This window comes from Carassius gibelio, chromosome B13 (genome assembly GCF_023724105.1).
Source record: "Carassius gibelio isolate Cgi1373 ecotype wild population from Czech Republic chromosome B13, carGib1.2-hapl.c, whole genome shotgun sequence".
NCBI classification, from domain to species: Eukaryota; Metazoa; Chordata; class Actinopteri; order Cypriniformes; family Cyprinidae; genus Carassius; species Carassius gibelio.
This window is the reverse complement of record NC_068408.1, coordinates 1,662,196-1,683,563: the sequence shown is the minus strand read 5'-3', so window position 1 is coordinate 1,683,563 and position 21,368 is coordinate 1,662,196. Positions and strand designations below refer to the sequence as shown.

The 21,368-nt window shown below is 36.4% G+C and overlaps 2 protein-coding genes across 2 annotated transcripts in view; one reads left to right on the top strand and one right to left on the bottom strand.

Annotated features, from left to right (window-relative positions):
• The first annotated feature begins 304 nt into the window (after positions 1-304).
• On the top strand, positions 305-3,366 carry nkx6.2 (NK6 homeobox 2). Its single transcript, XM_052572128.1, has 3 exons — positions 305-918; positions 2,039-2,211; positions 2,662-3,366. Exons 1-3 carry the CDS (start codon positions 507-509, stop codon positions 2,908-2,910), a joined length of 834 nt encoding a protein of 277 aa, XP_052428088.1. The 5' UTR covers positions 305-506; the 3' UTR covers positions 2,911-3,366.
• Positions 3,367-4,159: 793 nt separating this feature from the next.
• LOC127969953 (inositol polyphosphate-5-phosphatase A) overlaps positions 4,160-21,368 on the bottom strand; it is a 144,027-nt gene continuing 126,818 nt past the window's right edge. The window contains exons 13-16 of the mRNA XM_052572126.1: positions 9,301-9,412; positions 6,625-6,693; positions 5,654-5,738; positions 4,160-5,533 (exon numbers count right to left, since the gene is read on the bottom strand). Coding sequence (XP_052428086.1) covers positions 5,658-5,738; positions 6,625-6,693; positions 9,301-9,412 — 262 coding nt within the window. The 3' untranslated portion in view covers positions 4,160-5,533; positions 5,654-5,657. The remainder of the gene's footprint in view (positions 5,534-5,653; positions 5,739-6,624; positions 6,694-9,300; positions 9,413-21,368) is intronic.

Genomic DNA, 21,368 nt, shown 5'->3' with positions numbered 1-21,368 from the left:
GACGAAGCGGATGATAAGCGACTTCTGAATGAACACATGAGCGTGGAAACAGCGTTATTAGTCGAGTGGAGGTTCATCTACTTACTATTGTGTCAAACGCAACGCGAAACAATGGTTTGTACAGCGCGACGCGTCGTTAATGACGCTACATTACGAGTTTGATGGAGTGCGGTTTGTTCATGTAAATCCGCCGCCTCGCGTCCTCCAATCAGAGCGCGGCGTCACGAAGCGTCTTCCAATGAGAGACGCGCGCTTGGAGGTTATGCGCGCGTCATCGCCGCTGGGGTCCATTGAGCGGGGAACGGCGCTTCAGATGCGGGCGACTGCAGCACTCAAAGCGGGCGTGAGATCTGCCGAGGACCGGCATCGCGTTTCTGGGATTCATCGGGAAGTTGAATTCACTTTGACTTGCGGTTGAAAGTTACGGTTCTAGTGGATGAGTTGTCAAGTGGTGTGCGTTCAACTTTCTCGTACGAACTTTCTCGCCCCGCGGTTCACTCGCACCGATGTTAGCGGTCGGGCAGATGGATGGTAACCGGCAGAGTGCGTTCGTTCTGGGCAGCACTCCTCTGGCTGCGCTGCACAACATGACCGAGATGAAGACGTCTTTATTCCCGTACGCCCTGCAGAACCCCGCGGGCTTCAAGGCTCCTTCCTTCGGCAACCTGAGCTCTCAGATCCCGCTGGGAACACCGCATGGAATTAGCGATATTTTGGGGAGACCCATCACCTCCGCGGGACAGCTGCTGTCGGGCTTCCCCCGGATCAACGGACTCACTTCAGCGGGGATGTACTTCAACCCTGCGGCGGTGTCTCGGTACCCCAAACCGCTGACGGAGCTGCACGGGAGGGCGCCCATATTTTGGCCCGGGATGATGCAGGGCTCCCCCTGGAGAGACCCGAGGGTTCCCTGTCCGGGTGAGTTTTCGAGAGCTTTTTTCTAAACTGGCTCGTGTTGGTTTTCAGGACTGCGTTTCCAAAAAGCATCGAAATCCTAAATTGATCGTAGCTCCACTGGAGGCAAAACGATGATTTTAGGAAACGCAGATCATATTGTTGGATTATTATTCAGGTTTAAAAAGTCGATACACTTCCATAATACACTGTATGTTCGCGCACTAATTTTGTACTTTACATAGGCTACTAAAAATGATTTATTAGTACTTCTTAAGATAAACTTAAGATCAATTAAAAGTGTTCTTTTTTGGGACAACATGAATATGAACTAAAATACGCTTCTGTATTTTAGTTCATATTCATGTTCATATTCATGTTCATATTCTCTGTATTTTAAAAAAAAAAAAAGAAAAAAAAGTAATCACTTGTAGTTCACTTGAACCCATCTTGTACTACACTTCAACTCAAGTGTACTACAAGTGCTGACTAAATTCTTTTTTCTTTTTGAGATACTGTGCAAAAAAGCGCATTTTAGTTCATATTCATGTTGCCCAAAACAGCGCACTTTTAATTGATCTCAAGTTTATCTTAATAAGTACTAATAAATCATTTTTAGTATGCATTATTTAGTCATTTTTAGCACTTTAGTACATAAAAAACCCCAAACAAGATCTGTAGTGTTTGACACTCGTGGGTCGCGTGTGTTCTTTATTCTTAAATAGAATGTGATTCTTACACTCTTCAAAATAAAGATTCCAAAAGGATGTCATAGAACCATTTTTGGTTCCCTAAAAAGAACCTTTCATTAAAAGAACCATTTTTAGGAGCATTTTACAAATCTTAAGACACGGTTTCGACTATAAAGAACCTTCTCTGTATTTGAAAGGATCTGATTTTAAGAGTGTGTGTTAGTTTTCACGCTCAGGTTGTTGAAATATTAGTGTTTGACACTTGTGGGTCACCAGTATTCACCCAATAGCTCTTCTTGAGTCTGTTTGTCTCTTTATGATCAATGGTAAGTCGCTTTGGATAAAAGCGTTTGAATGAATTAACGTCATTAATGCTAAATGAATTAATCTCACTGGCGCGGTTTCAGGTTTATTTGCCTAACCGTGTGTTATTTCTCTCTTTCGTTCTCCAGCACAGGCAAATATGATGCTGGACAATGATGGGAAGAAGAAACACTCCAGACCAACTTTTTCCGGACAGCAGATCTTCGCCCTGGAGAAGACCTTCGAGCAGACCAAGTATCTGGCCGGACCGGAGCGCGCTCGCCTCGCGTATTCTCTGGGAATGACCGAGAGCCAAGTCAAGGTAAACACAGACGGCTTTATATTCAACTCATTTTATTATAGACTTTCTTTTCTTTTCTTTTCTCAATGCAAAAAAACGGATAGAATGAGTTTATCCTATCTGCGAAAGTCGTCGTTCGTGATATGACATTGCAAACGAGCAAAACTGTTGGAGCGTTAATTTCTAATGTTGCAATGATTTTTTATTTATTTTTTATTTTGGTTATGGATAATATTTCTAACCAAAAATTGCATGCATTGCATGCATATGTTATCGCACTGCATGCATTTGCTTTTATTATTTTAATCAATTGCTTGCAATAGAGTTCATGCACTTTTCTTGATTTATATGATCTCGGTTCAGTTAGTTGAACTTTCATGCAACTATTTTTTTTTTTTTTTTATAAGAAATAATAATTCCCTAATTGATCTCGCACATGGAGAGTGTTCTGAAGCGCTTTCTCTGTCTCAGGTTTGGTTTCAGAACAGAAGAACCAAATGGCGCAAGAGGCACGCGGCAGAGATGGCCACAGCGAAGAAGAAGCACGACTCCGAGACAGAGAAGATGAAGGAGAGCTCCGAGAACGAGGAGGATGATGAATATAACAAACCTCTGGACCCCAACTCCGACGAGGAGAAAATCACGAGACTGTTGAAGAAGCACAAGACGAGTAACCTGTCCCTCATCAGCCCCTGCAGCAACAGCTCGGACACTTTGTGATGACACCGAGCAGAGACTCTTCATCATCATCATCATCATCATCATCGTCTTCTGCAGAACCGAGGCAGAATCAAGCAGGGTATAAACACAGTTCACGCTTTGCTCTGTTGTACAGTTAGAAGTGGACGTGAAGTGTGTATATATATTTTTTACTGAGTAAATTATGTCATTAAAGCATCACGGAGACGTGCCACTTCCCCTTCATCATCATCATCATCTTCATCACGGTCATTTTTTGTCTTCGATCGCAGAAGAATAAGCGTCTGAAAGTGTCAAGAGTGTATAGAGAAGTGCCAGCGATGTAAATGATGTGAATAGATTTGGTTTTAATAATTTCCTGGAGTTTATGTTTACTTCACAACACGGAAAACTCAAAAGTATGGACATAAATATCGACGGAGAGAATACTATTGAAGAAAAAACTTTGTATCATCAATAAATTATTTAACAAGCCAATGTTTCAGAAATGTCCTTGTCGTTTATTAATTTCATACATTTACATGAACATATCTTGATTTGTGCTGTTATTTGATAGCGATTGCATATTATATCCGTGCATTAATAATTACAATACAATTCTCCCTCGATTTCCTCTAATAATTTAAAATGACAAAGGTTCATTTAAAGACGAGCGCGCGTTTAATGCAGAAGCTTCAGCTAACTCCGATGCATTGAGAGGAATATTGAGTCTGTTTTTGGAGGGTTTTATTTTAGGAGCATGACTCCACTGATGAAGACGTAAACATGCATTTATAGATCAGCTTGTATTTCTATTTTTCAGTCCAAGCGAGCATTTTATTATTATTATTATTTTAAATCTGTGCGAATTGAATGAGTTTAAACAGGCATTTGCATCGCGGATAACGCGCTTAGCTATTAAAATTAAACATGTTGGAAAAAACTTATTTTTTTGTGAAACGTAATTTATTCTTAAATAATTGTAATCTACGGCAGTAGACTGTGATTTCGTTGATTTTGTTAAATTGCGAACGAGTAATTAATTTTTGTTGTTACAGAAATGCTGTTAAAAGTGTATATAAAATAGAAATGCATGCAAAAAAAAAAATTCATATTCTCGAATTCTATGTTGTTTCCAGTTGTCAATTATATGTATCTCCACTACGTTATTTAGATATTCAGTCATTCCATATATAATGAATTTTTTCTTCCCCTGATGGTAAATGCATGTTATTTCCCGAGGCTTGTTTAGTGATATTGATGTTTTTGACTGATGACACAGAGGCACTGATTCATTCATTCATTCTCTGAGTTCTAATGGTTTTATTGCTTTTAGTGAGAGATCTTGCCATCCATGAGCTCTAATCGCTATCTGCTTAAAGAGTGAATCCTATCACCTGAGCTGCTGGGAAAACAGTTAACAAGCAGTTCTTCTAACCAAATCACTGTCAGAGCGACACAAAATCATTCCCACCGACTCCGAAAGGAAGGAGCGTTGACTCTGTGGTGTAATAAATTGAGTCAGTTTCTGATGCGGAGAACATGCATGAGAAATCACACACTCTTTACTGGACAGTGTTCCCTGTGTTGTGCATCAGTCCTGATCTTCATCACACTGTCAAGTAAAGTGCATCTCTACGGTTCCTGCACAATGCCATCAGAACTCAACCCGAGTTCAATAGTTGGCACCGTGACACAATAATATAATAACAAGAAATCATACATAAGAACAAAGAGATAAAAGAACAGCTATTTAAGATACCCAGGCCTATTTAAAACATCACATTCAACCATAACAGCATTACACAGAAATAAGTTATTATAAGAACAGCACTGTAAGAACCCAGCAAAACTAATATTGAAACGATCTTATATACTTATGGTTTATGGCACTGCTTAAAAGAAAAAAAAATTAATTGGCTATATATATATATATAAATCATAAAGGCTGAAATGGCGTGTTCTACTTCTCATGATGTGGATTACATGGTTTCTATAACTATTCAAACATTTTAACGTTACACCCACAGCAGCCGTTCGGATCAATGTCAGCATATTATAGTTTTGGTACGAATTATTATAAATTATCTCTTTAAAAAGTACAGTATATGAAATGAGAGTCGGCGGTTGTGTGTGGCACAGCAAATCAAGAAAAACCAAGATAAGAGTCAAGAGAGAAAGAACATCATCCTCATGCTTGAACAGAATACACCTATGCTTTCTAACAGAGAGAACGTGTAGAAATAAACCTAGCCTTAGAAACACAACAAGAGTTCTTCATTGCACTTGTGAAAACGTCTTACTGTATGGAAGGAGCCGGGTATATCACGAGGCATATCTAAAACCTGCCAGGACGCTTTATAAGATCTGTAGTGTTTCTGATGTTCGATAGAGTTTGAGAAACGAGAAACATCTGATTTAGTGGAAATGCAGCATGTGTGTGTGTGTGTGTGTGTGTGTGTGTGTCCATGATCTCGACTCCTGAAGCATTCATGAACGTAGCGTGCCGTTTCTATAGACGTGATTGCATGCATTGGAGAAATGCGACTGGTCAGTCCTGCTGAAAAGTCTTTACAGGGTCCTCTGTTTGTGCATGTGTGTGTGTGTGTGTGTGTGTGTCCATCCAGCTTCTCACAGGGACGCTTTTCATGGAATCTTCTCCAACCTGTGGCACACACACACACACACACACACACAGACACACACAGATCATGAGAATCAGACATGGCTATTATAAACTCATATGGATAATAGGAATAAACGACTAGTAAAAGGGAATATTCACCGGATCACTGCAGGACACAACACTTGTGCTTGTTTGCGTGAGGTTTACCTGCTCCTGTGTTTAACCGAAAGAACAAGTAGACCGGCTGTGGAGAAACACACACACACTCCGATGAGCTGTTCTGATCGTACACATTCATTTAATAGTTCATTCACACACACACACACACACACACACTTCTGTCTGAGCTCTTCTTCCATGGGTGCAAAATTCACCGACATTTCTAGAACATCTGAATGTGATTTTGACGAGTGTGTGTCTGTCTGGTTCAAACACACACACACACACACACACACACACAGGACGTATATCAGAGTCAATGAAATAAAATAAAACTGAAGACGTGTGTTCCTAAAATATTCCATTTTATTCTTTATAATTCAGCTTTTACCACTTGATTTAAAAACTCCAATAATATGGTTTAAAAGAAAAAAGATTAACTAGAATATCTTGTTCAGAACCGTAACATCACACAGAAGGAAACATTAAAACATTTTGAGAGAACATTACTGTAATCATGGAACAAGAGCTCTGTTGAATCTCTCTTCACTGTCAGAACCTGCAGCATTCAACTAACAGCAGTGCCCTCATTTGCATACTGAATTCTGATTGGTGATGTTTCGTGAATGTATTTGCATACTGATCTGTGATTGGTCGGGAGTGTCTCCTGTGCTGCACAATCACAGGAACAGAAGAGCTGTTCATTCTAATCTTTAGTAAAACCTGAACACATTCATTCAGAAAATAATATCCAGCGTCACTAAGAAAAACAAGAGCTTACTTTATTGTTTTTAAGAGAGTAGTTTTTCAGAATGATTTTTCTTGAATGTTTGCTTTGATTCAGATCTATTAGCTATTTTACCTTCATTCAGGAGAAACATTTAAAGAAGAAGAGACACACTCACACACACACACACACACACACACACACACACACACACACACTAGTTGGAGAGGTTAGTTAGTTGTACCTTGTGGTCCCCCATACACACGCTGGGGCCGATGTTGTCGTATGTTATTGATTTCTCCTCGTTCTCTGGCTGCAAAACACAAAATATGATTACAGACACAGAGCAAATGCATGCATGACACTAAAATACTAAGAAGAGCTTTTATACGCTTACATTTAAGTGCCAATAAATCAAAGTTCAGGAGCTTTTTCATATCTGAAATGCAGCGAAAGCATTAATCATATTTATCTAAATTGAAAATAATGCTCTGAATCGAGCGAGACAGAAATGATGCAGTGCTCTTTAGAAAGCACACACACACACACACACACACACACACACACACACACACACACACGCAAAACTGCATTTGAAGACTTGGCCAGAGAATAACAACACACACCTGTCTCTAAACATGGAGATCTTTACTTTAGAAATTTATGAAATGAAATCTAAAAGATATTATTTGTCACTACAGTGAAAGCTCCTTTATGTTTCTTTTCTTTTCGTCTTGTTTTTGTGCTCATCTTTTGATTGAGGCAAACTCACTTCTCAAATCTTTTTCTTGAATTAGTTATTAAAACGTCACAGGTTTTAAAAAAAATATATATGTAATTGTTTATATATAGATATATATTTGTATATATAAAATCTTTCTAATTTTAAACATTCTTTGTTTCATGCAGATGCTCTTCAATGTTACCCTGAAGACGTTTGTACAGTTTAATATCAGTTTGTTAAACTTGTGTTTATTAAAAATGTTTTTTAAGATGTTAATTCATTGTTTCTGTTGATAAAGAAAGTCTGTTTTCCTCTGCTTGTCTATTTTTATTTACACTGTATGTTCAAATTAATTCTTTTATCCTATGTATTCGCTCATTACTACTTGTACTTTTTAAAAACACTCTACTTAAAATAGTATTTTTATTTTTTGTTTCTCCAAGTCATTTCCTACAACCTTTATGTTTTTAATCAGAGACTGATCTGAACTTGTGTTGCTGTGACTCTTTCTTTAACCCTGTCGTCTCTTCTGGTGTAAAAGCGTGTGATGCAGGATCTGGAGATGTTTGTGTAATGTGAGTGAACACACAGATGCATTCATCAAACACAGGCTGGATCATTTACAAAGGCAGCATAAAATTGTGGATTTTCGGCCTGCGTAATCTTTAGACAGATAAACAAATGACGGCGGGGCCGGGGCCGCGCTTGACTGGCTCTTCATTACGGCGCGGTGGACCTTTGGTGTGTTAGGGCTCGGCGAGCAGAAAATAACACGACGTGGAGCTAACAGAGCGCTGCATGATAGATGAGCTGTGTACCAGCCGTGTCTAAACAATCTGCCTTCGCACAGAAACACACCGTGAGCACATCTCCATTAACACTGCCCTCACCAGCACGAGTACTAGCGCTCCAACACTAACTAGTGCTCGACTCAGCTCAACTCATACGAGTCAGGGTTGATTTTTTATTTACTGGGTTTCTGTGGATCCTAAACAGGTGTTCGCAAGGCTTACTTCGCTCTTCATGAATTGTGAATGTATTTGTAATGCTTCAGTGCTTCATAATTCACTTTACAAACAGAATAATCTTGAAAAGCTGTTCTGAGCCACTAGAGAATGGGAAAAGCTTGAGGATCGCGGAGCAAAACTGATTTAATTTCTTAGTGTTTCTGTCTTTGTAAATGTCTTGACATTCTTGAATCGAGATGCATTTACTTGACAAGTAAGATTTATTTCCTTAAAAATTAAAATAAATATATAGATAAAAGTTGTGTTTTGATTGAAGACAAGTAAATATATCTGACAATGGAGAACGAACATTGGTTGATATTTTTGCTTGTTTTAGCAAAGACAAACAAAAATTATTTTTTTTGTTTTTTTTTGTTTTTCAGAAAGTCATTTTTCTTGTAAATTAAGTAAAAAATAAATAAGTATATTATTTATACTAGAAAACAAGACCAAAATACAAAGAAAATATTTTTTCCTTAAGATTCTTCTGTTATTTTCCTGTGAAATATTCTTATATTAAGAAACATAGATTAGATGCATTTACGTGAGTCTATGATTAAAAACTAATATCTGCAAATAGAGTACACTGATGTTTTCTTTCTTTCTGATTTATGATGTTATGTTTCATTTTTAAATGAATCAAAAGACACAAAGGCCCAAAGCAGTCCTGAAACCTAAAAATAAATCTCTAAAAAAGAGGAGAGTAAGATCAGAAACATTTAGTTTAATCAAGAAGAGAAGGAGCAGAGATTGAGACATTTATGAAGCATCATATGCATTGTATTTTGATTTGTTTAAATGTTTACTTATAATAACAATAACAAATTTGACATCACAAACTGTCATAATTTAAAAATAAAAGTCCATTTTCCAGCCTGATTTAAACGGTTCATTAAAGGGGCGTGTCTCCTTTAAGACACATGAGCGCCCCTGCTGTGATTGGCTAATATCTTTGCATATGAAAGAAGCTTTAAGATAATGGGAAATGTGGATCGCAGTATTCCATATCAATGCAATCCGTCAGATGTGGTTCTGAATGCAGCATTTATTTCTACAGCGCTTTTGTGAATTAATTGTGAAAACAATTTCAGAGTTTCATTCAGATTTCTCACTGCATGGCACCTTTTGCATCAGATTAACATCACTCACAATCTGAAACAATGAAGCGTCTGTGGTTTAACCATCTCACCTTGAGGAGCAGGTCTCTGGCCGAGGAGGACATGAGGACGCGGTCACACCAGGCCGGACATCGAGTGTTCATGTACTGCTTCCCCTGACTGGAGTCTTCACTGTACGGATAACTGCACAAACACACACCTGAAGCTCAAGAAATCATCTCTACACTGATCACTGGTTTGTTAGGAGCACAATATCTGTCTGAGATGCAACTATTTGAAAATCTGGAATCTGAGGGTGCAAAAGAATCTAAATAATGAGAAAATCATCTTTAAAGTTGTTCAAATGAAGTTCTTAGCAATGCATATTACTGATCAAACATTAGGTTTTGATATATTTACAGTAGGAGATTTACTAAATATCTTCATGGAACATGAAGTTAATAATTGTGACTCATACAAAGTATGCACAGCACAGGAGCAATCCGCGGAGGATCTGATTTATATTTCTGAGGAGCAGATGGTACACGATACAGACACAAAGGACATCAGATCGAGGCGTGCAGATAACAGCTCTATGATGTTAATGATGGACCTCCTACACGTGACACTGAGATCAGAATCAGACGGGAATGAACTGTGTGTATTTATGAGTCTGTTGTGTCGTATCATCACAAAAACTAACACCAGCAGCAGACATCACCGTTTAACCCTCTGGAGTCTAAGGGTATTTTTGGGGCCTTGAGAAGTTTTGTCATGCCCTGACATTTGTGCTTTTTTCAGTTTCTTATAAATATCTAAATGGGTAAAGTCTAATATCACTGTAATCAGCACAAACTGGGCTATAATAATATGTGAAACCCATGCATGTACATGATTGTATTTTTGAGAAAAAAAATGTTATGCATGGTTAGTGAAAAACTAAAAATGTTAAATCACTTGCATAAGGCAATAAAACACATACATAAAATTGGTTGCCGGAAAAGTTGAGAACTGGAGCTTGTAGCCTAGAATTTTTCTTTCTGAATGATGTGAAAATCATCTTGTTTACTCACTCACAGAAAACAATATATTGATTTAAATTTTCTAAAACACTTTTTGTTGGTAAAAGTCATATGCGAGTAGGCGTCAACTATCATGAATATCATTGTGATTTACACCTGAGAAGACAAAGGCCTGCATAATGAGCTGCATAATGAGCCTCCCATTCAACTGTGCCACTGTGAGGGAGGACTTACAAGAAAGAGAACAAAATAAAAGTATATAATTTTATGTTTGTAGTTTATTAAGAATATATTTAATTATCCCACAACATAATTTAATATCCACTTGGGGGAGCAGTTAAACAGTTTATTAGGAACAATCAAAGCTGACTTTCAAATTTTTTGGCATCCTTTCTCTAGTCACACAATCCTTCAGAAATCCTTTTAACAACCTTATTTTCTACCAAATAAACCCCATTTATTATCATCATTATTATTATTATTATTATTATTATTAATGTTGAAAAGAGCTGATAATATTTTTCAGGTTTTTTTAGGGGGAATAAATCGAAAGAACTGCATTGTTTTTACATTTGTTAGAGTTATCTCTATTTGTCACATTTATATTATTTACATCAAGCTTTTGAATGGTATAGTATTGTATATTGTTATTGAAACTTCATAATGTTTCACTTGATTATACATTTAGTCAGGAATTATAGTTTGGAAAAAGTATTTGGAAAAAGTCTAACTAGTAAAATGTTTACACGTTATGTGAAAACTAGTACAAATAAATAAAAAGAGACTTACTCATGTTTATGATCTCTGCTGAATAAAGTGCTTCATTCTTTTTTCTGAGGAAATCCATTTCTCAAATCCTCAACCACATCACATCTTTTTGGGGTGAATTATGTCTTAGTCCTCTCATCGCGAAGCAAACAGTAAAATAAAATAAAAACTTGAAGAATAGTCTGGCTGCTTTTTCTTCTGTGTGTGGGCGTATTCAAGCCGCGCGCTTCAGTTTGAATCTGAATAGCGCGTTCAGCGCGGGGGCGTGGTCACATTAGATATAATGAGCGGAGATATGAAAAACAGACATTGCGTTGTTTTCATATGGATTACTTTATCTCAGAATATTTGTTTTCGGCAGCACTTGTTTAGTTTAAAAGTAGACATTCCAGGCTTTCTATAGATATCTCTCTCATGTCTCTTCGTTGAGTATTCACGGAGTTACAGTTCATTTTAATGAAATGTTTGTACATGACGATCAGCGGAGACAAAGACTGTAGACGCGCACCTTGTTTGTTATCTTTATTTTATAAGTGCACAAAGGTTTTTTGTTATTATGTCTGTATCCAAAAAAAACTAGACCCTTTACAGATTCGATTGATGTATTGCTCTTATCTGTACGATTAAAACTGAGAGTGTAATTTAAGTTCTTTTCGGGGTTATCAGGTGAAAATGACTCAAAACGCATATATGCGTTAATCGACTCGAAAGGGTTAACTCACGAAAACAGCTCAGGTTCACTCTGCACAAATGTTTTATTTTTATTTTATTTTGCATTCTGGAAACGAAGCCTATTTTCCCCCTGAATTATTTTTATAACAGTGCAATGTAAAAAAAATAAATAAAAAAACTTTAATTAAAATAATCTTGTCCAGACATTTGCTTTATTATTATCTGATCTACATAAAATAAATTAAATACAACAACATTTTTGATGCACATTTTTTAAAAGTTTAAAAAGCACTTTAAATTATATAATTTAAATAAACCTATTTTAAAATGTATTATTTTCTCCACATTAACATGTTTTTTGCCAAATATGGTGTATACTTTCAAGTTTTCAAATGTACTTTAAATTATATATTCTCTTCTTCACACTGACACATACTTTACAGTAAATAATAACATTTAAATAATAAATTATAATACAATTTCAGTACAACAAACACTACTTTGTTGTTTTTTAAATAATACAATTTCTATAATTGATAAATAAGTTTTCTTCACATTATGAGATGTTTTTGTATTACAGTAGGTTATTTATAGCTTTATATTTTTGATAGTTTTTATATTTTTACAAACACACACTCTCTCTATCTCTCTCTCTCTCTATCTCACACACACACACACGCACACACACACGCAGGCTCCGCTCAATTGGTCATGAAAGCATCGAATCACGATCGGCTCATTTAGTGGAATCAGCTAATCAAACACCATCAGCATCGGCCGCATCTGCACCCAACTGACCATCGCCATGACGACCGGGTCAAGGGTCGAACGGGCCAGTTAGTGGGGGTTAAAGAGGGGAGGGGGACCAGTTAACCCACATCCGGCTAACACACAGGCCCCCGACCGAGTGGTCAAACAAGAGCCACGAGGGGCCTTTGCAGAACGCCTGAGTGCAATTAGCATTGATGGCACTTTAAGCAAGTGGAAATGAAGGGCAGTTTTGGTATGCTAACGAGAGAGGACTCTGAGGATGAAAGAGTGATAGCGGAGGATAGAGAGCGGGATAATGAGGGATAGAGATGCAGAGTGTGGGAATTAAGGGGCGGGAGAAGCTCTTCCTTCAGGGTGGCCCACACTAACCCTACAGGAAGTTTTAGCTGCGCTGCTTCACTGGATTAAACACATCTGATCTGCTAAAGAGCCCAGACAATCTGTGAAACCGATCCGTGATGCTCAGAGGCAGGAGGAAGGTGTCAGTATCCAGAGAGCAAACCAACCTTCACACTCAACACAGATTCATATCCTCTGTTCAAACCCGATTCAGATGCTACGCATATAACATGTTTAAAGTCTCTTCTGCTCACCAAGGCTGCATTTATTTGATCAAGAACAATGTACAAATTGTGAAATAGTTTTACAATTTATAACAGCTGTTTTCTGTGTGAATCTGTGTTAAAGTGTAATTTATTCATGTGATGTGCAGCTGTATTTTCAGCATCATTCCTCCAGTCTTCAGTGTCACATGATCTTCAGAAATCAGAATAATATGATGATTTACTGCTCGAGAAACATTTCTGATTATTATCAATGTTGAACACAGTTGTGCTGCACAATATTTTTGTGGAAATCAACAAAAAAGCATTGAAATCTATTTTTTTTTCTCCCAACTAGGGTAGTTTATTTCTGCCATGAATGATAACTAGGTCTTTTTATCTCACACTTAGGAGATAAAATTCTGCCAATTCTTTTTCTATATAAACTTCCAGTTTTGAGAAGAAAATGTTGAATTACGAGATATAAAGTTAGAATTGCAAGATTAAAAGTTAAAATTATACAAAGATACAAAGTCGAATTGTGAGATATGTCAGAATTACGATATAAAGTCAGAATTGTGAAATATAAAGTCCAAATTGTGAGCAATAAAGTCGGAACTGCAAGATATAAAGTCGGAGTTGTGATATATAAAGACAGAATTACGAGATATAAAGTTGTAATTATGAGATGTATAGTCAAAATTTGTATGATATAAAGTCGAATTGTGAGATATAGTCAGAATTACTAGATATAAAGTCTGAATTTTGAGATATGATGTCTGAATTGTGAGATATAAAGTTGGAATTACAAGATATAAAGTCGGAATTACGATATAAAGTCGGAATTGTGAGATATAAAGACGGAATTACGAGATATAAAAACTAATTGTGAGTTATAGTCAGAATTACTAGATATAAAGTCTGAATTTTGAGATATAATGTCTGAATTGTGATATATAAAGTTGGAATTGTGAGATATAAAGATGGTATTACGAGATATAAAGACAGAATTGTGAGATATAAAGATGTAATTACGAGATATAAAGACAGAATTGTGAGAAATAAAGATGGAATTACTAGATATAAAGTCTGAATTTTGAGATATAATGTCTGAATTGTGAGATATAAAGTTGGAATTGTGAGATATAAAGACGGTATTCCGAGATATAAAGACGGAATTGTGAGATATAAAGATGGAATTACAAGATATAAAGTCAGAATTGTGAAATATAAAGTCGGAATTACGATATAAAGTCGGAATTGTGAGATATAAAGACGGAATTGTGAGATATAAAGACGGAATTACGAGATATAAAGTCGGAATTGTGAGATATAAAGTCAAATTGTGAAATATAGTCAGAATTACTAGATATAAAAAGTCGGAACTGTGAGATATAAAGACGGAATTGTGAGATATAAAGTCAAATTGTGAGATATAGTCAGAATTACTAGATATAAAAAGTCGGAACTGTGAGATATAAAGACGGAATTGTGAGATATAAAGTCAGAATTGTGATATATTAAGATGGAATTACGAGATATAAAGACGGAATTACAATATAAAGTCGGAATTGTGAGATATAAAGACGGAATTACGTAGTCAGAATTACTAAATATAAAGTCGGAAGTGTGAGATATAAAGTCGGAATTGTGAGATATAAAGACGGAATTACGAGATATAAAGACGGAATTGTGAGATATAAAGTCAGAATTGTGAGACATAAAGACGGAATGATGAGATATAAAGTCGGAATTGCGAGATATAAAGTCGAATTTCGAGATACAAAGTCGAATAGTGAGATATAGTCAGAATAACTAGATATAAAGTCATAATTGTGAGATATAAAGTCTGAATTTTGAGATATAAAGCCAAATTGTGAGATATAGTCAGAATTACTAGATATAAAGTCGGAATTGTGAGATATAAAGATGGAATTACGATATATAAAGACGGAATTACGAGATATAAAGACGGAATTACGAGATATAAAGACGGAATTACGAGATATAAAGACGGAATTACGAGATATAAAGACGGAATTACGAGATATAAAGATGGAATTACGATATATAAAGATGGAATTACGATATATAAAGTCGGAATTGTGAGATATAAAGATGGAATTACGATATATAAAGACGGAATTACGAGATATAAAGACGGAATTACGAGATATAAAGATGGAATTGTGAGATATAAAGACGGAATTGTGAGATATAGTCAGAATTAGTAGATATAAAGTCAGAATTTTGAGATATAAAGTTGAAATTGTGAGATAGAAAGTCAGAATTGTGAGATATAAAGACGGAATTATGAGATATAAAGTCTAAATTTTGAGATATAAAGTCTGAATTTTGAGATATAAAGTCAAATTGTCAGATATAGTCAGAATTACTATATATAAAATCTGAATTTTGAGATATAAAGTCGGAATTGTGAAATATAAAGTCAGAATTATGAGATATAACGTCTGAATTACGAGATATAAAGTCAGAATTACAAGATTGAAAGTCAGAATTACAAGATTTAAAGTCAGAATTACGAAATATATAGTAAAAATTGTGAGATATAAAGTCGGAATCGTGAAACATAAAGTCGAAATTACGAGATATCAAGTTGCAATTTGTGGTCATCTGCTGTATTTGGCCAAAACAAGTCATCTTAGATCAGTCTTCACATCAGTGATGACAAAATGCTGTGTAGACTGCTGTGTAGACAGGAACAGAGCGGCTGTCACTGCTCACACGAGGAGCGCTGGTGTTCTCACACACACACACACACACACACACACACACACACACACACACACACACACACACACACACACACACACACACACACACACACACACACAGCTAATGCAACAGCAAACAGCAGCGCGGAGCCGCAGGACGGTGATTAATGCTGTCTATTAGCGTGTACAAACTTATCTGGCAGAGTACACGCTGCTGCTGGGTGTGTGAACCGGAGACCAGCAGACACTATCACACTCCTGCCAAGACTAATTACACTAATTAATGGGGCTGTGCTGCTAAACTCAACAATTGCCCACCTGTGTGTCTTACAGAGAGATTCTCACACTAGCTTAACCATTCATAACATTTACTCACAATCATCTTGTTTCAAACCAGTGTCACTTTCTTTCTTCTGTGAAACACTAGCATCTATTACAGCACTGTAAGTGGTACGTTTTTTATATATATATATAATAAAAAAAAATATTTAGCAAATTTTTTGTATTGTTCTTGCAATATTTTAAGTCTGTAAGTCTAATATTTACATTTAATTTTATTTCAGTTAGCAAAAATGTTAATCACCATTATTAATGGGTGAACTGTGGCTTTAAGTCGCGATCATGTGACCCATCCTAGCGCCGCTGTGGCCGTGTCCCACATCACGAGCAGTTATCTTGTTCTACATGATGACAAATAAGTGCCAATTCAAACACTGATTCAATGAGACGCCTGCGTTTTATGAGGGCCGTATAAACTCTGAACACAAAGACACTGATAAGAGACACGCCATTAATGAGAGGACAGAGGTCACATGATGAACTACAGCACAGAATCATGGGATTGGACAGAACCAGAGCTGTCAATCAAACGCAGAGTCACAGGAAGAGGTGTGTGTGTGTGTGTGTGTGTGTGTGTGTGTGTGTGTGTGTGTGTTGCGCAACAGGAAAAAGCCAATTTCCTCGATTCATGATTTAAAAGCAAATCTATTTATGACTTTAATTGTCTTTACTTTAGATTACAGACCTGAGTTAATGAGGTCATGATGCAGACTTCATTGTCTCAGACTTACTGTTTTCAGACAGAGCAACTCATAAAATTAACCCTTTACAACCTAGAGAAGGTAGTAAGTGAATGGTTTTCTCAAAATGATTTGTCTTAAAATCCTTATATCCTTATTTTAACCATGAAAAAATTACCGTTCATTATCAGATTTATTATAGTTAACTAAAGCTTAAACTATTTTTTAAATGTTACTTTAAATAATTACAGCATGAAATAACTAAATATTATATATATATATATATATATATATATATATATATATATATATATATATATATATAATTTCAGTTATCTTCCAACAAAACATTTATTTTTGTTAGTTTACCTTGATGTACTAAATAACTGAAACTGAAATAAAATGTATAAAAATTATAGACACAACAAATACAAAACTAGTAAGAATTACAAAAAGACAGTTACTTTTTACAGTTATTAAAATTAACATGAAAGCATATTATATTAAATAAAATATTCAAAATATTATCGTAATTTTTAAGTAAAAGTGTTTATTTTTGGTCCAGCTGCACTGATGACTGACACACACACACACACACACACACACAAACAAACACACACACACACACACACACTCTCAGTCACACACACACACACACACACACACACGCACACACTCACACTCACACTCTCACTCACACACACACACAAACTCTTACTCTCACTCACACATGTACACTTTCTCTCGCTCTCTCTCACACACACTCTCTCTCTCTTTCACTCTTTCACACACACTCAAGTACACACTCACACACACTGACACTTGCATTTACACTAGAGCCCGACCGATATATCGGCCGGCCGATATTATCGGCCGATATGAGCTAATTGCATTTAAATCGGCATCGGCGTTTATAACGGCCGATGAAACATGAGAAACAGTCTCATATTCTTCACTCATGTTATGAGTGTTGCATAGTTTGCCCACCAGAGGGCGGTCTGCAGCTCCAGAGTTGCAACAGCGCCAGAAATCCACAAAGAAGAAAGCGATCAGCCAAGCCACCCAGGTGAGTCTGTCGTTCGTCATGTGAAATGATTGTAGATTTAGTTCATACACTGTATATAAAAACGGTGTGGTAGTTCTAGTTAACGGTCCTATCATTATCACTTCTAAATATTCTGTAACATCACTTACAGCCGCTAATGCATTGCTATATTAGATTAGCCACAAAGCTAATACCATGTTTATCAGTGGAAGAGCGCGAACGTTAATAAGAGGTCGAACTATAAAGTTAGCGTTTAGTGCTTATTCTATTGCGGTGTGTTTCCCACATAATGACCGCGTAATGGGCCTTTCACACAGGACGCGGTATGCACAGCGCTTGGCCGCTGGGTTTAGCGTTGCCCTTCAGATACAACGCGATTTGCCCTGCTCTGCGCTATGGCGTAGGCAGAGTTTTAAAAACTTTTAGCGGGAGCTCTTTCATAGTCTGTTGTTCCTCTTTTCGGTCAGCAGCAAACATGTATCTGTCCCGTTGTAAGAAGCGAGCGATAGCGCTAGTCCTGCTGATGAGAATTAAGAGAGAAGCAAGGAAGAAGAGGCTACCCTCAGGCCCAGGGAACAATTTGGTGAATTCAGGCTGGTTACGTTACTCTAACGCTAATATAGCTTCCTTTTTAGCAGGCCCCTTAAATGCTTGCTATTAACTTGTTTGAAGGTGGTTCTTCTCAAAATTGACAGCGGTGTGTTCATGGCACTAACGTTAACCATTTTGATTCAGACTGCACAAAGAGAAGAGGAGAAGATATACGGGTCCGTTGTGAATGTGTCTGTGAGAGCAAATATAGTGTAGTTACAGTAACTACAGTAGGTGCGTCAGAAATGATTAAATCAGAGGGGACATGTAAATAAATGTGAGCTGAACAAGCGCTTTTTTCTTTTCTTTTTTTTTCTTACATATTGTTTCAAAGCAGCTTTACAGACATAACAGGAAAATGTTGAAATAATATTGTTAAATATAAGGAGGTTAATACCTATTGCTTGACAAATAAAAAAATATATATATATTTCTCATTTTTGCCTATGTAGGAGATCCCTGTTTATTATTATTATAATTCTAATGATGACATGAGTAATGATACATGGTGATATTATTAATACACATGCTTATTCTTTCTATGTCTCTCTTTCTGCCCTACAGATGGCTGAAAAAGGTGAATGATGTAGCAGCAAAAGTGTGGGACTACTTCTGCAAATACTTTAACTTTAACTTTAGTATTATAATTTATTTACAGAACACACACAGACTGTTAAAATCAGCTTCAACTGGAAGAAAGTAAAAGTGTTACATGTTTAAAATCAGACTGTTTTTTGATCGTTAAAAAATATATACTTTTGATGTGCAATTGTTTAGTGATTGAGACCGTAATCTAAGGCTTTTTTTTTACATAAATCCCTTCTGGAAAATGGTTTATACAGCCCACATACATAGAACAGGCAGATATTTTGCCATTGAATGTTATGTAAGTGCAGCTTATAGGAAATGGGTCTAATATCCAGTTTATTTTCAAAATCAAAATATCGGCTTATAAATCGGCTCTTTTCGAGTTAATATCGGCATCGGCCCCCAAAAATCCATATCGGTCGGGCTCTAATTTACACTCACATCCACTCTCTCCCACACTTCCACACAGATGCATGTGTGTTCCTCAAGCGTGATGAAAGACGTCACTTCAGTGTTAAACCGTGTCACTCGACTGTCAATGAGTGTTTCTATGGCTGCTCTGTGACAGGCTTTCTTCAGTTCACACACACTAGATCGAGAGATGATGTCAGTCAATTATTCACAGTGAAACTGCTAAATCAGCTGATGAGAGCTGCTCACAGGCCAAGAAACATCTCACGTCAAGAACCAGAGTTCCCATACAGCATGAGAATCACATACATTTATAAACATCTCTGGAAGATTTGGCTTTTGAATGGCAGGCACAGTAACAATATTTCGAATAGATTTTAATTTTAAGATAAAAATGTTAAATAATATTATACCATTTTATTAAATATAAAAATTGCTATAAAGACGTTTAAAGATGTCTCCAATAAAATGATGCACAAAGATCAGTATCTAGCTGGTTAGATATTAATACAATATATTTTTACTAAAGACATTTCTAGGCATACATTTCTGGATGCATTGGCATTTGGATGTCATGTAACAATATTCGGAATAGATGTAAATTTTTATATTTTGTAACACATTTTTGGATTCACTAGCAGGAATAGATTTAATTTTTGTATTTATCATTATTATTTTATTATTATTTTTTAAAAGAAGAAATCTCTGGATGCACTAGCATTTGAATGGCAGGTAAAACATTTGGAATGAATTTTAATTTTATTATGATTTATTTCTTTTTTTCAAATAAAGATGTGGGAAACCTGCTTAAATGGCATTTCCGGCAGCTATTTTGTGTATTTTTGCAGGAAATCGTTATAAAAGAATCCAACGAAGAACAATCAGAGAGAAATATCAGCACTTGTGTTCAATCCAATGAGTGAACCGTAACTAACGACAGTATGATAATGTCATCTTCACACACAGGCATGGGACGGACATTAATGGAAATCAGTCATTTGCACTATAATAAGAAATGAAACACAAAACTAAAAAAAGCATGAAGGTGCATTGACAAAATGCTACTATGCTTTTCAAAAGTCAGTGTTGCTTTATCTCTCTTCATTTACAGCAAAGCGCGGAGTGTAACGCTCACAGAGCCGCTGTGTTGAAGCAGGTCTCTACATCCTCACCAAACGGTGAAGAATAACTGTACATGACCTCTGACCCTTCACACGCTCACCTCACGACCCTCGAGCCGTTCCGTCTAGACTCACACACACTTAGTGAAATAAATCACATCTTCTCTCGCTGTGCTGGGGTTCCCAGCAGCTCTTCAGTTTCTGCATTGATTTTACACAGAAACTCCTTCAATAAAATCACAAAGCGCTGGAGCTAATGGCTCTCAGATCAAATAAATGCAGCCTTATTATTAACACCAACCTTATTATAACCTTATAATTATGGTATTTTTTGTTAAATTATTTTTTCTGCCATTCATAACTCACTGAATAAAAATCATATATATATATATATATATATATATATATATATATATATATATATATATAGAAAAGCCTAAGTCTAATTGGACATCCATGACATGCGGAGACCCACAAGGCTCGATTCTAGCACCGCTCTTGTTTAGTCTGTAAATGCTTCCACTAAGTCAAAAAATGAGAAATAGCCAAATTGCCTATCACAGCTATGCTGATGATACCCAGATTCACCTAACAGTTGGATGTGCCAGAACTTTCTTCAGTTAAACAAGCAAAAAACTGAAGTCATTGCATTTGGAAACAAAGGTGAAGTGTTCAAGGTGAATGCATGCCTTGACTCTAGGCGTCAAACAACTAAAAATCAAGTCAGGAATCTTGGTGTGATTCTGGAGACCGGTCTGAGTTTCAGTAGTCATGTCAAAGCAGTAACTAAATCAGCATACAATCATATAAAAAAACATTGCAAGAATTAGATGTTTTGTTTCCAGTCAAGACTTGGAGAAAGTTGTTAATGCCTT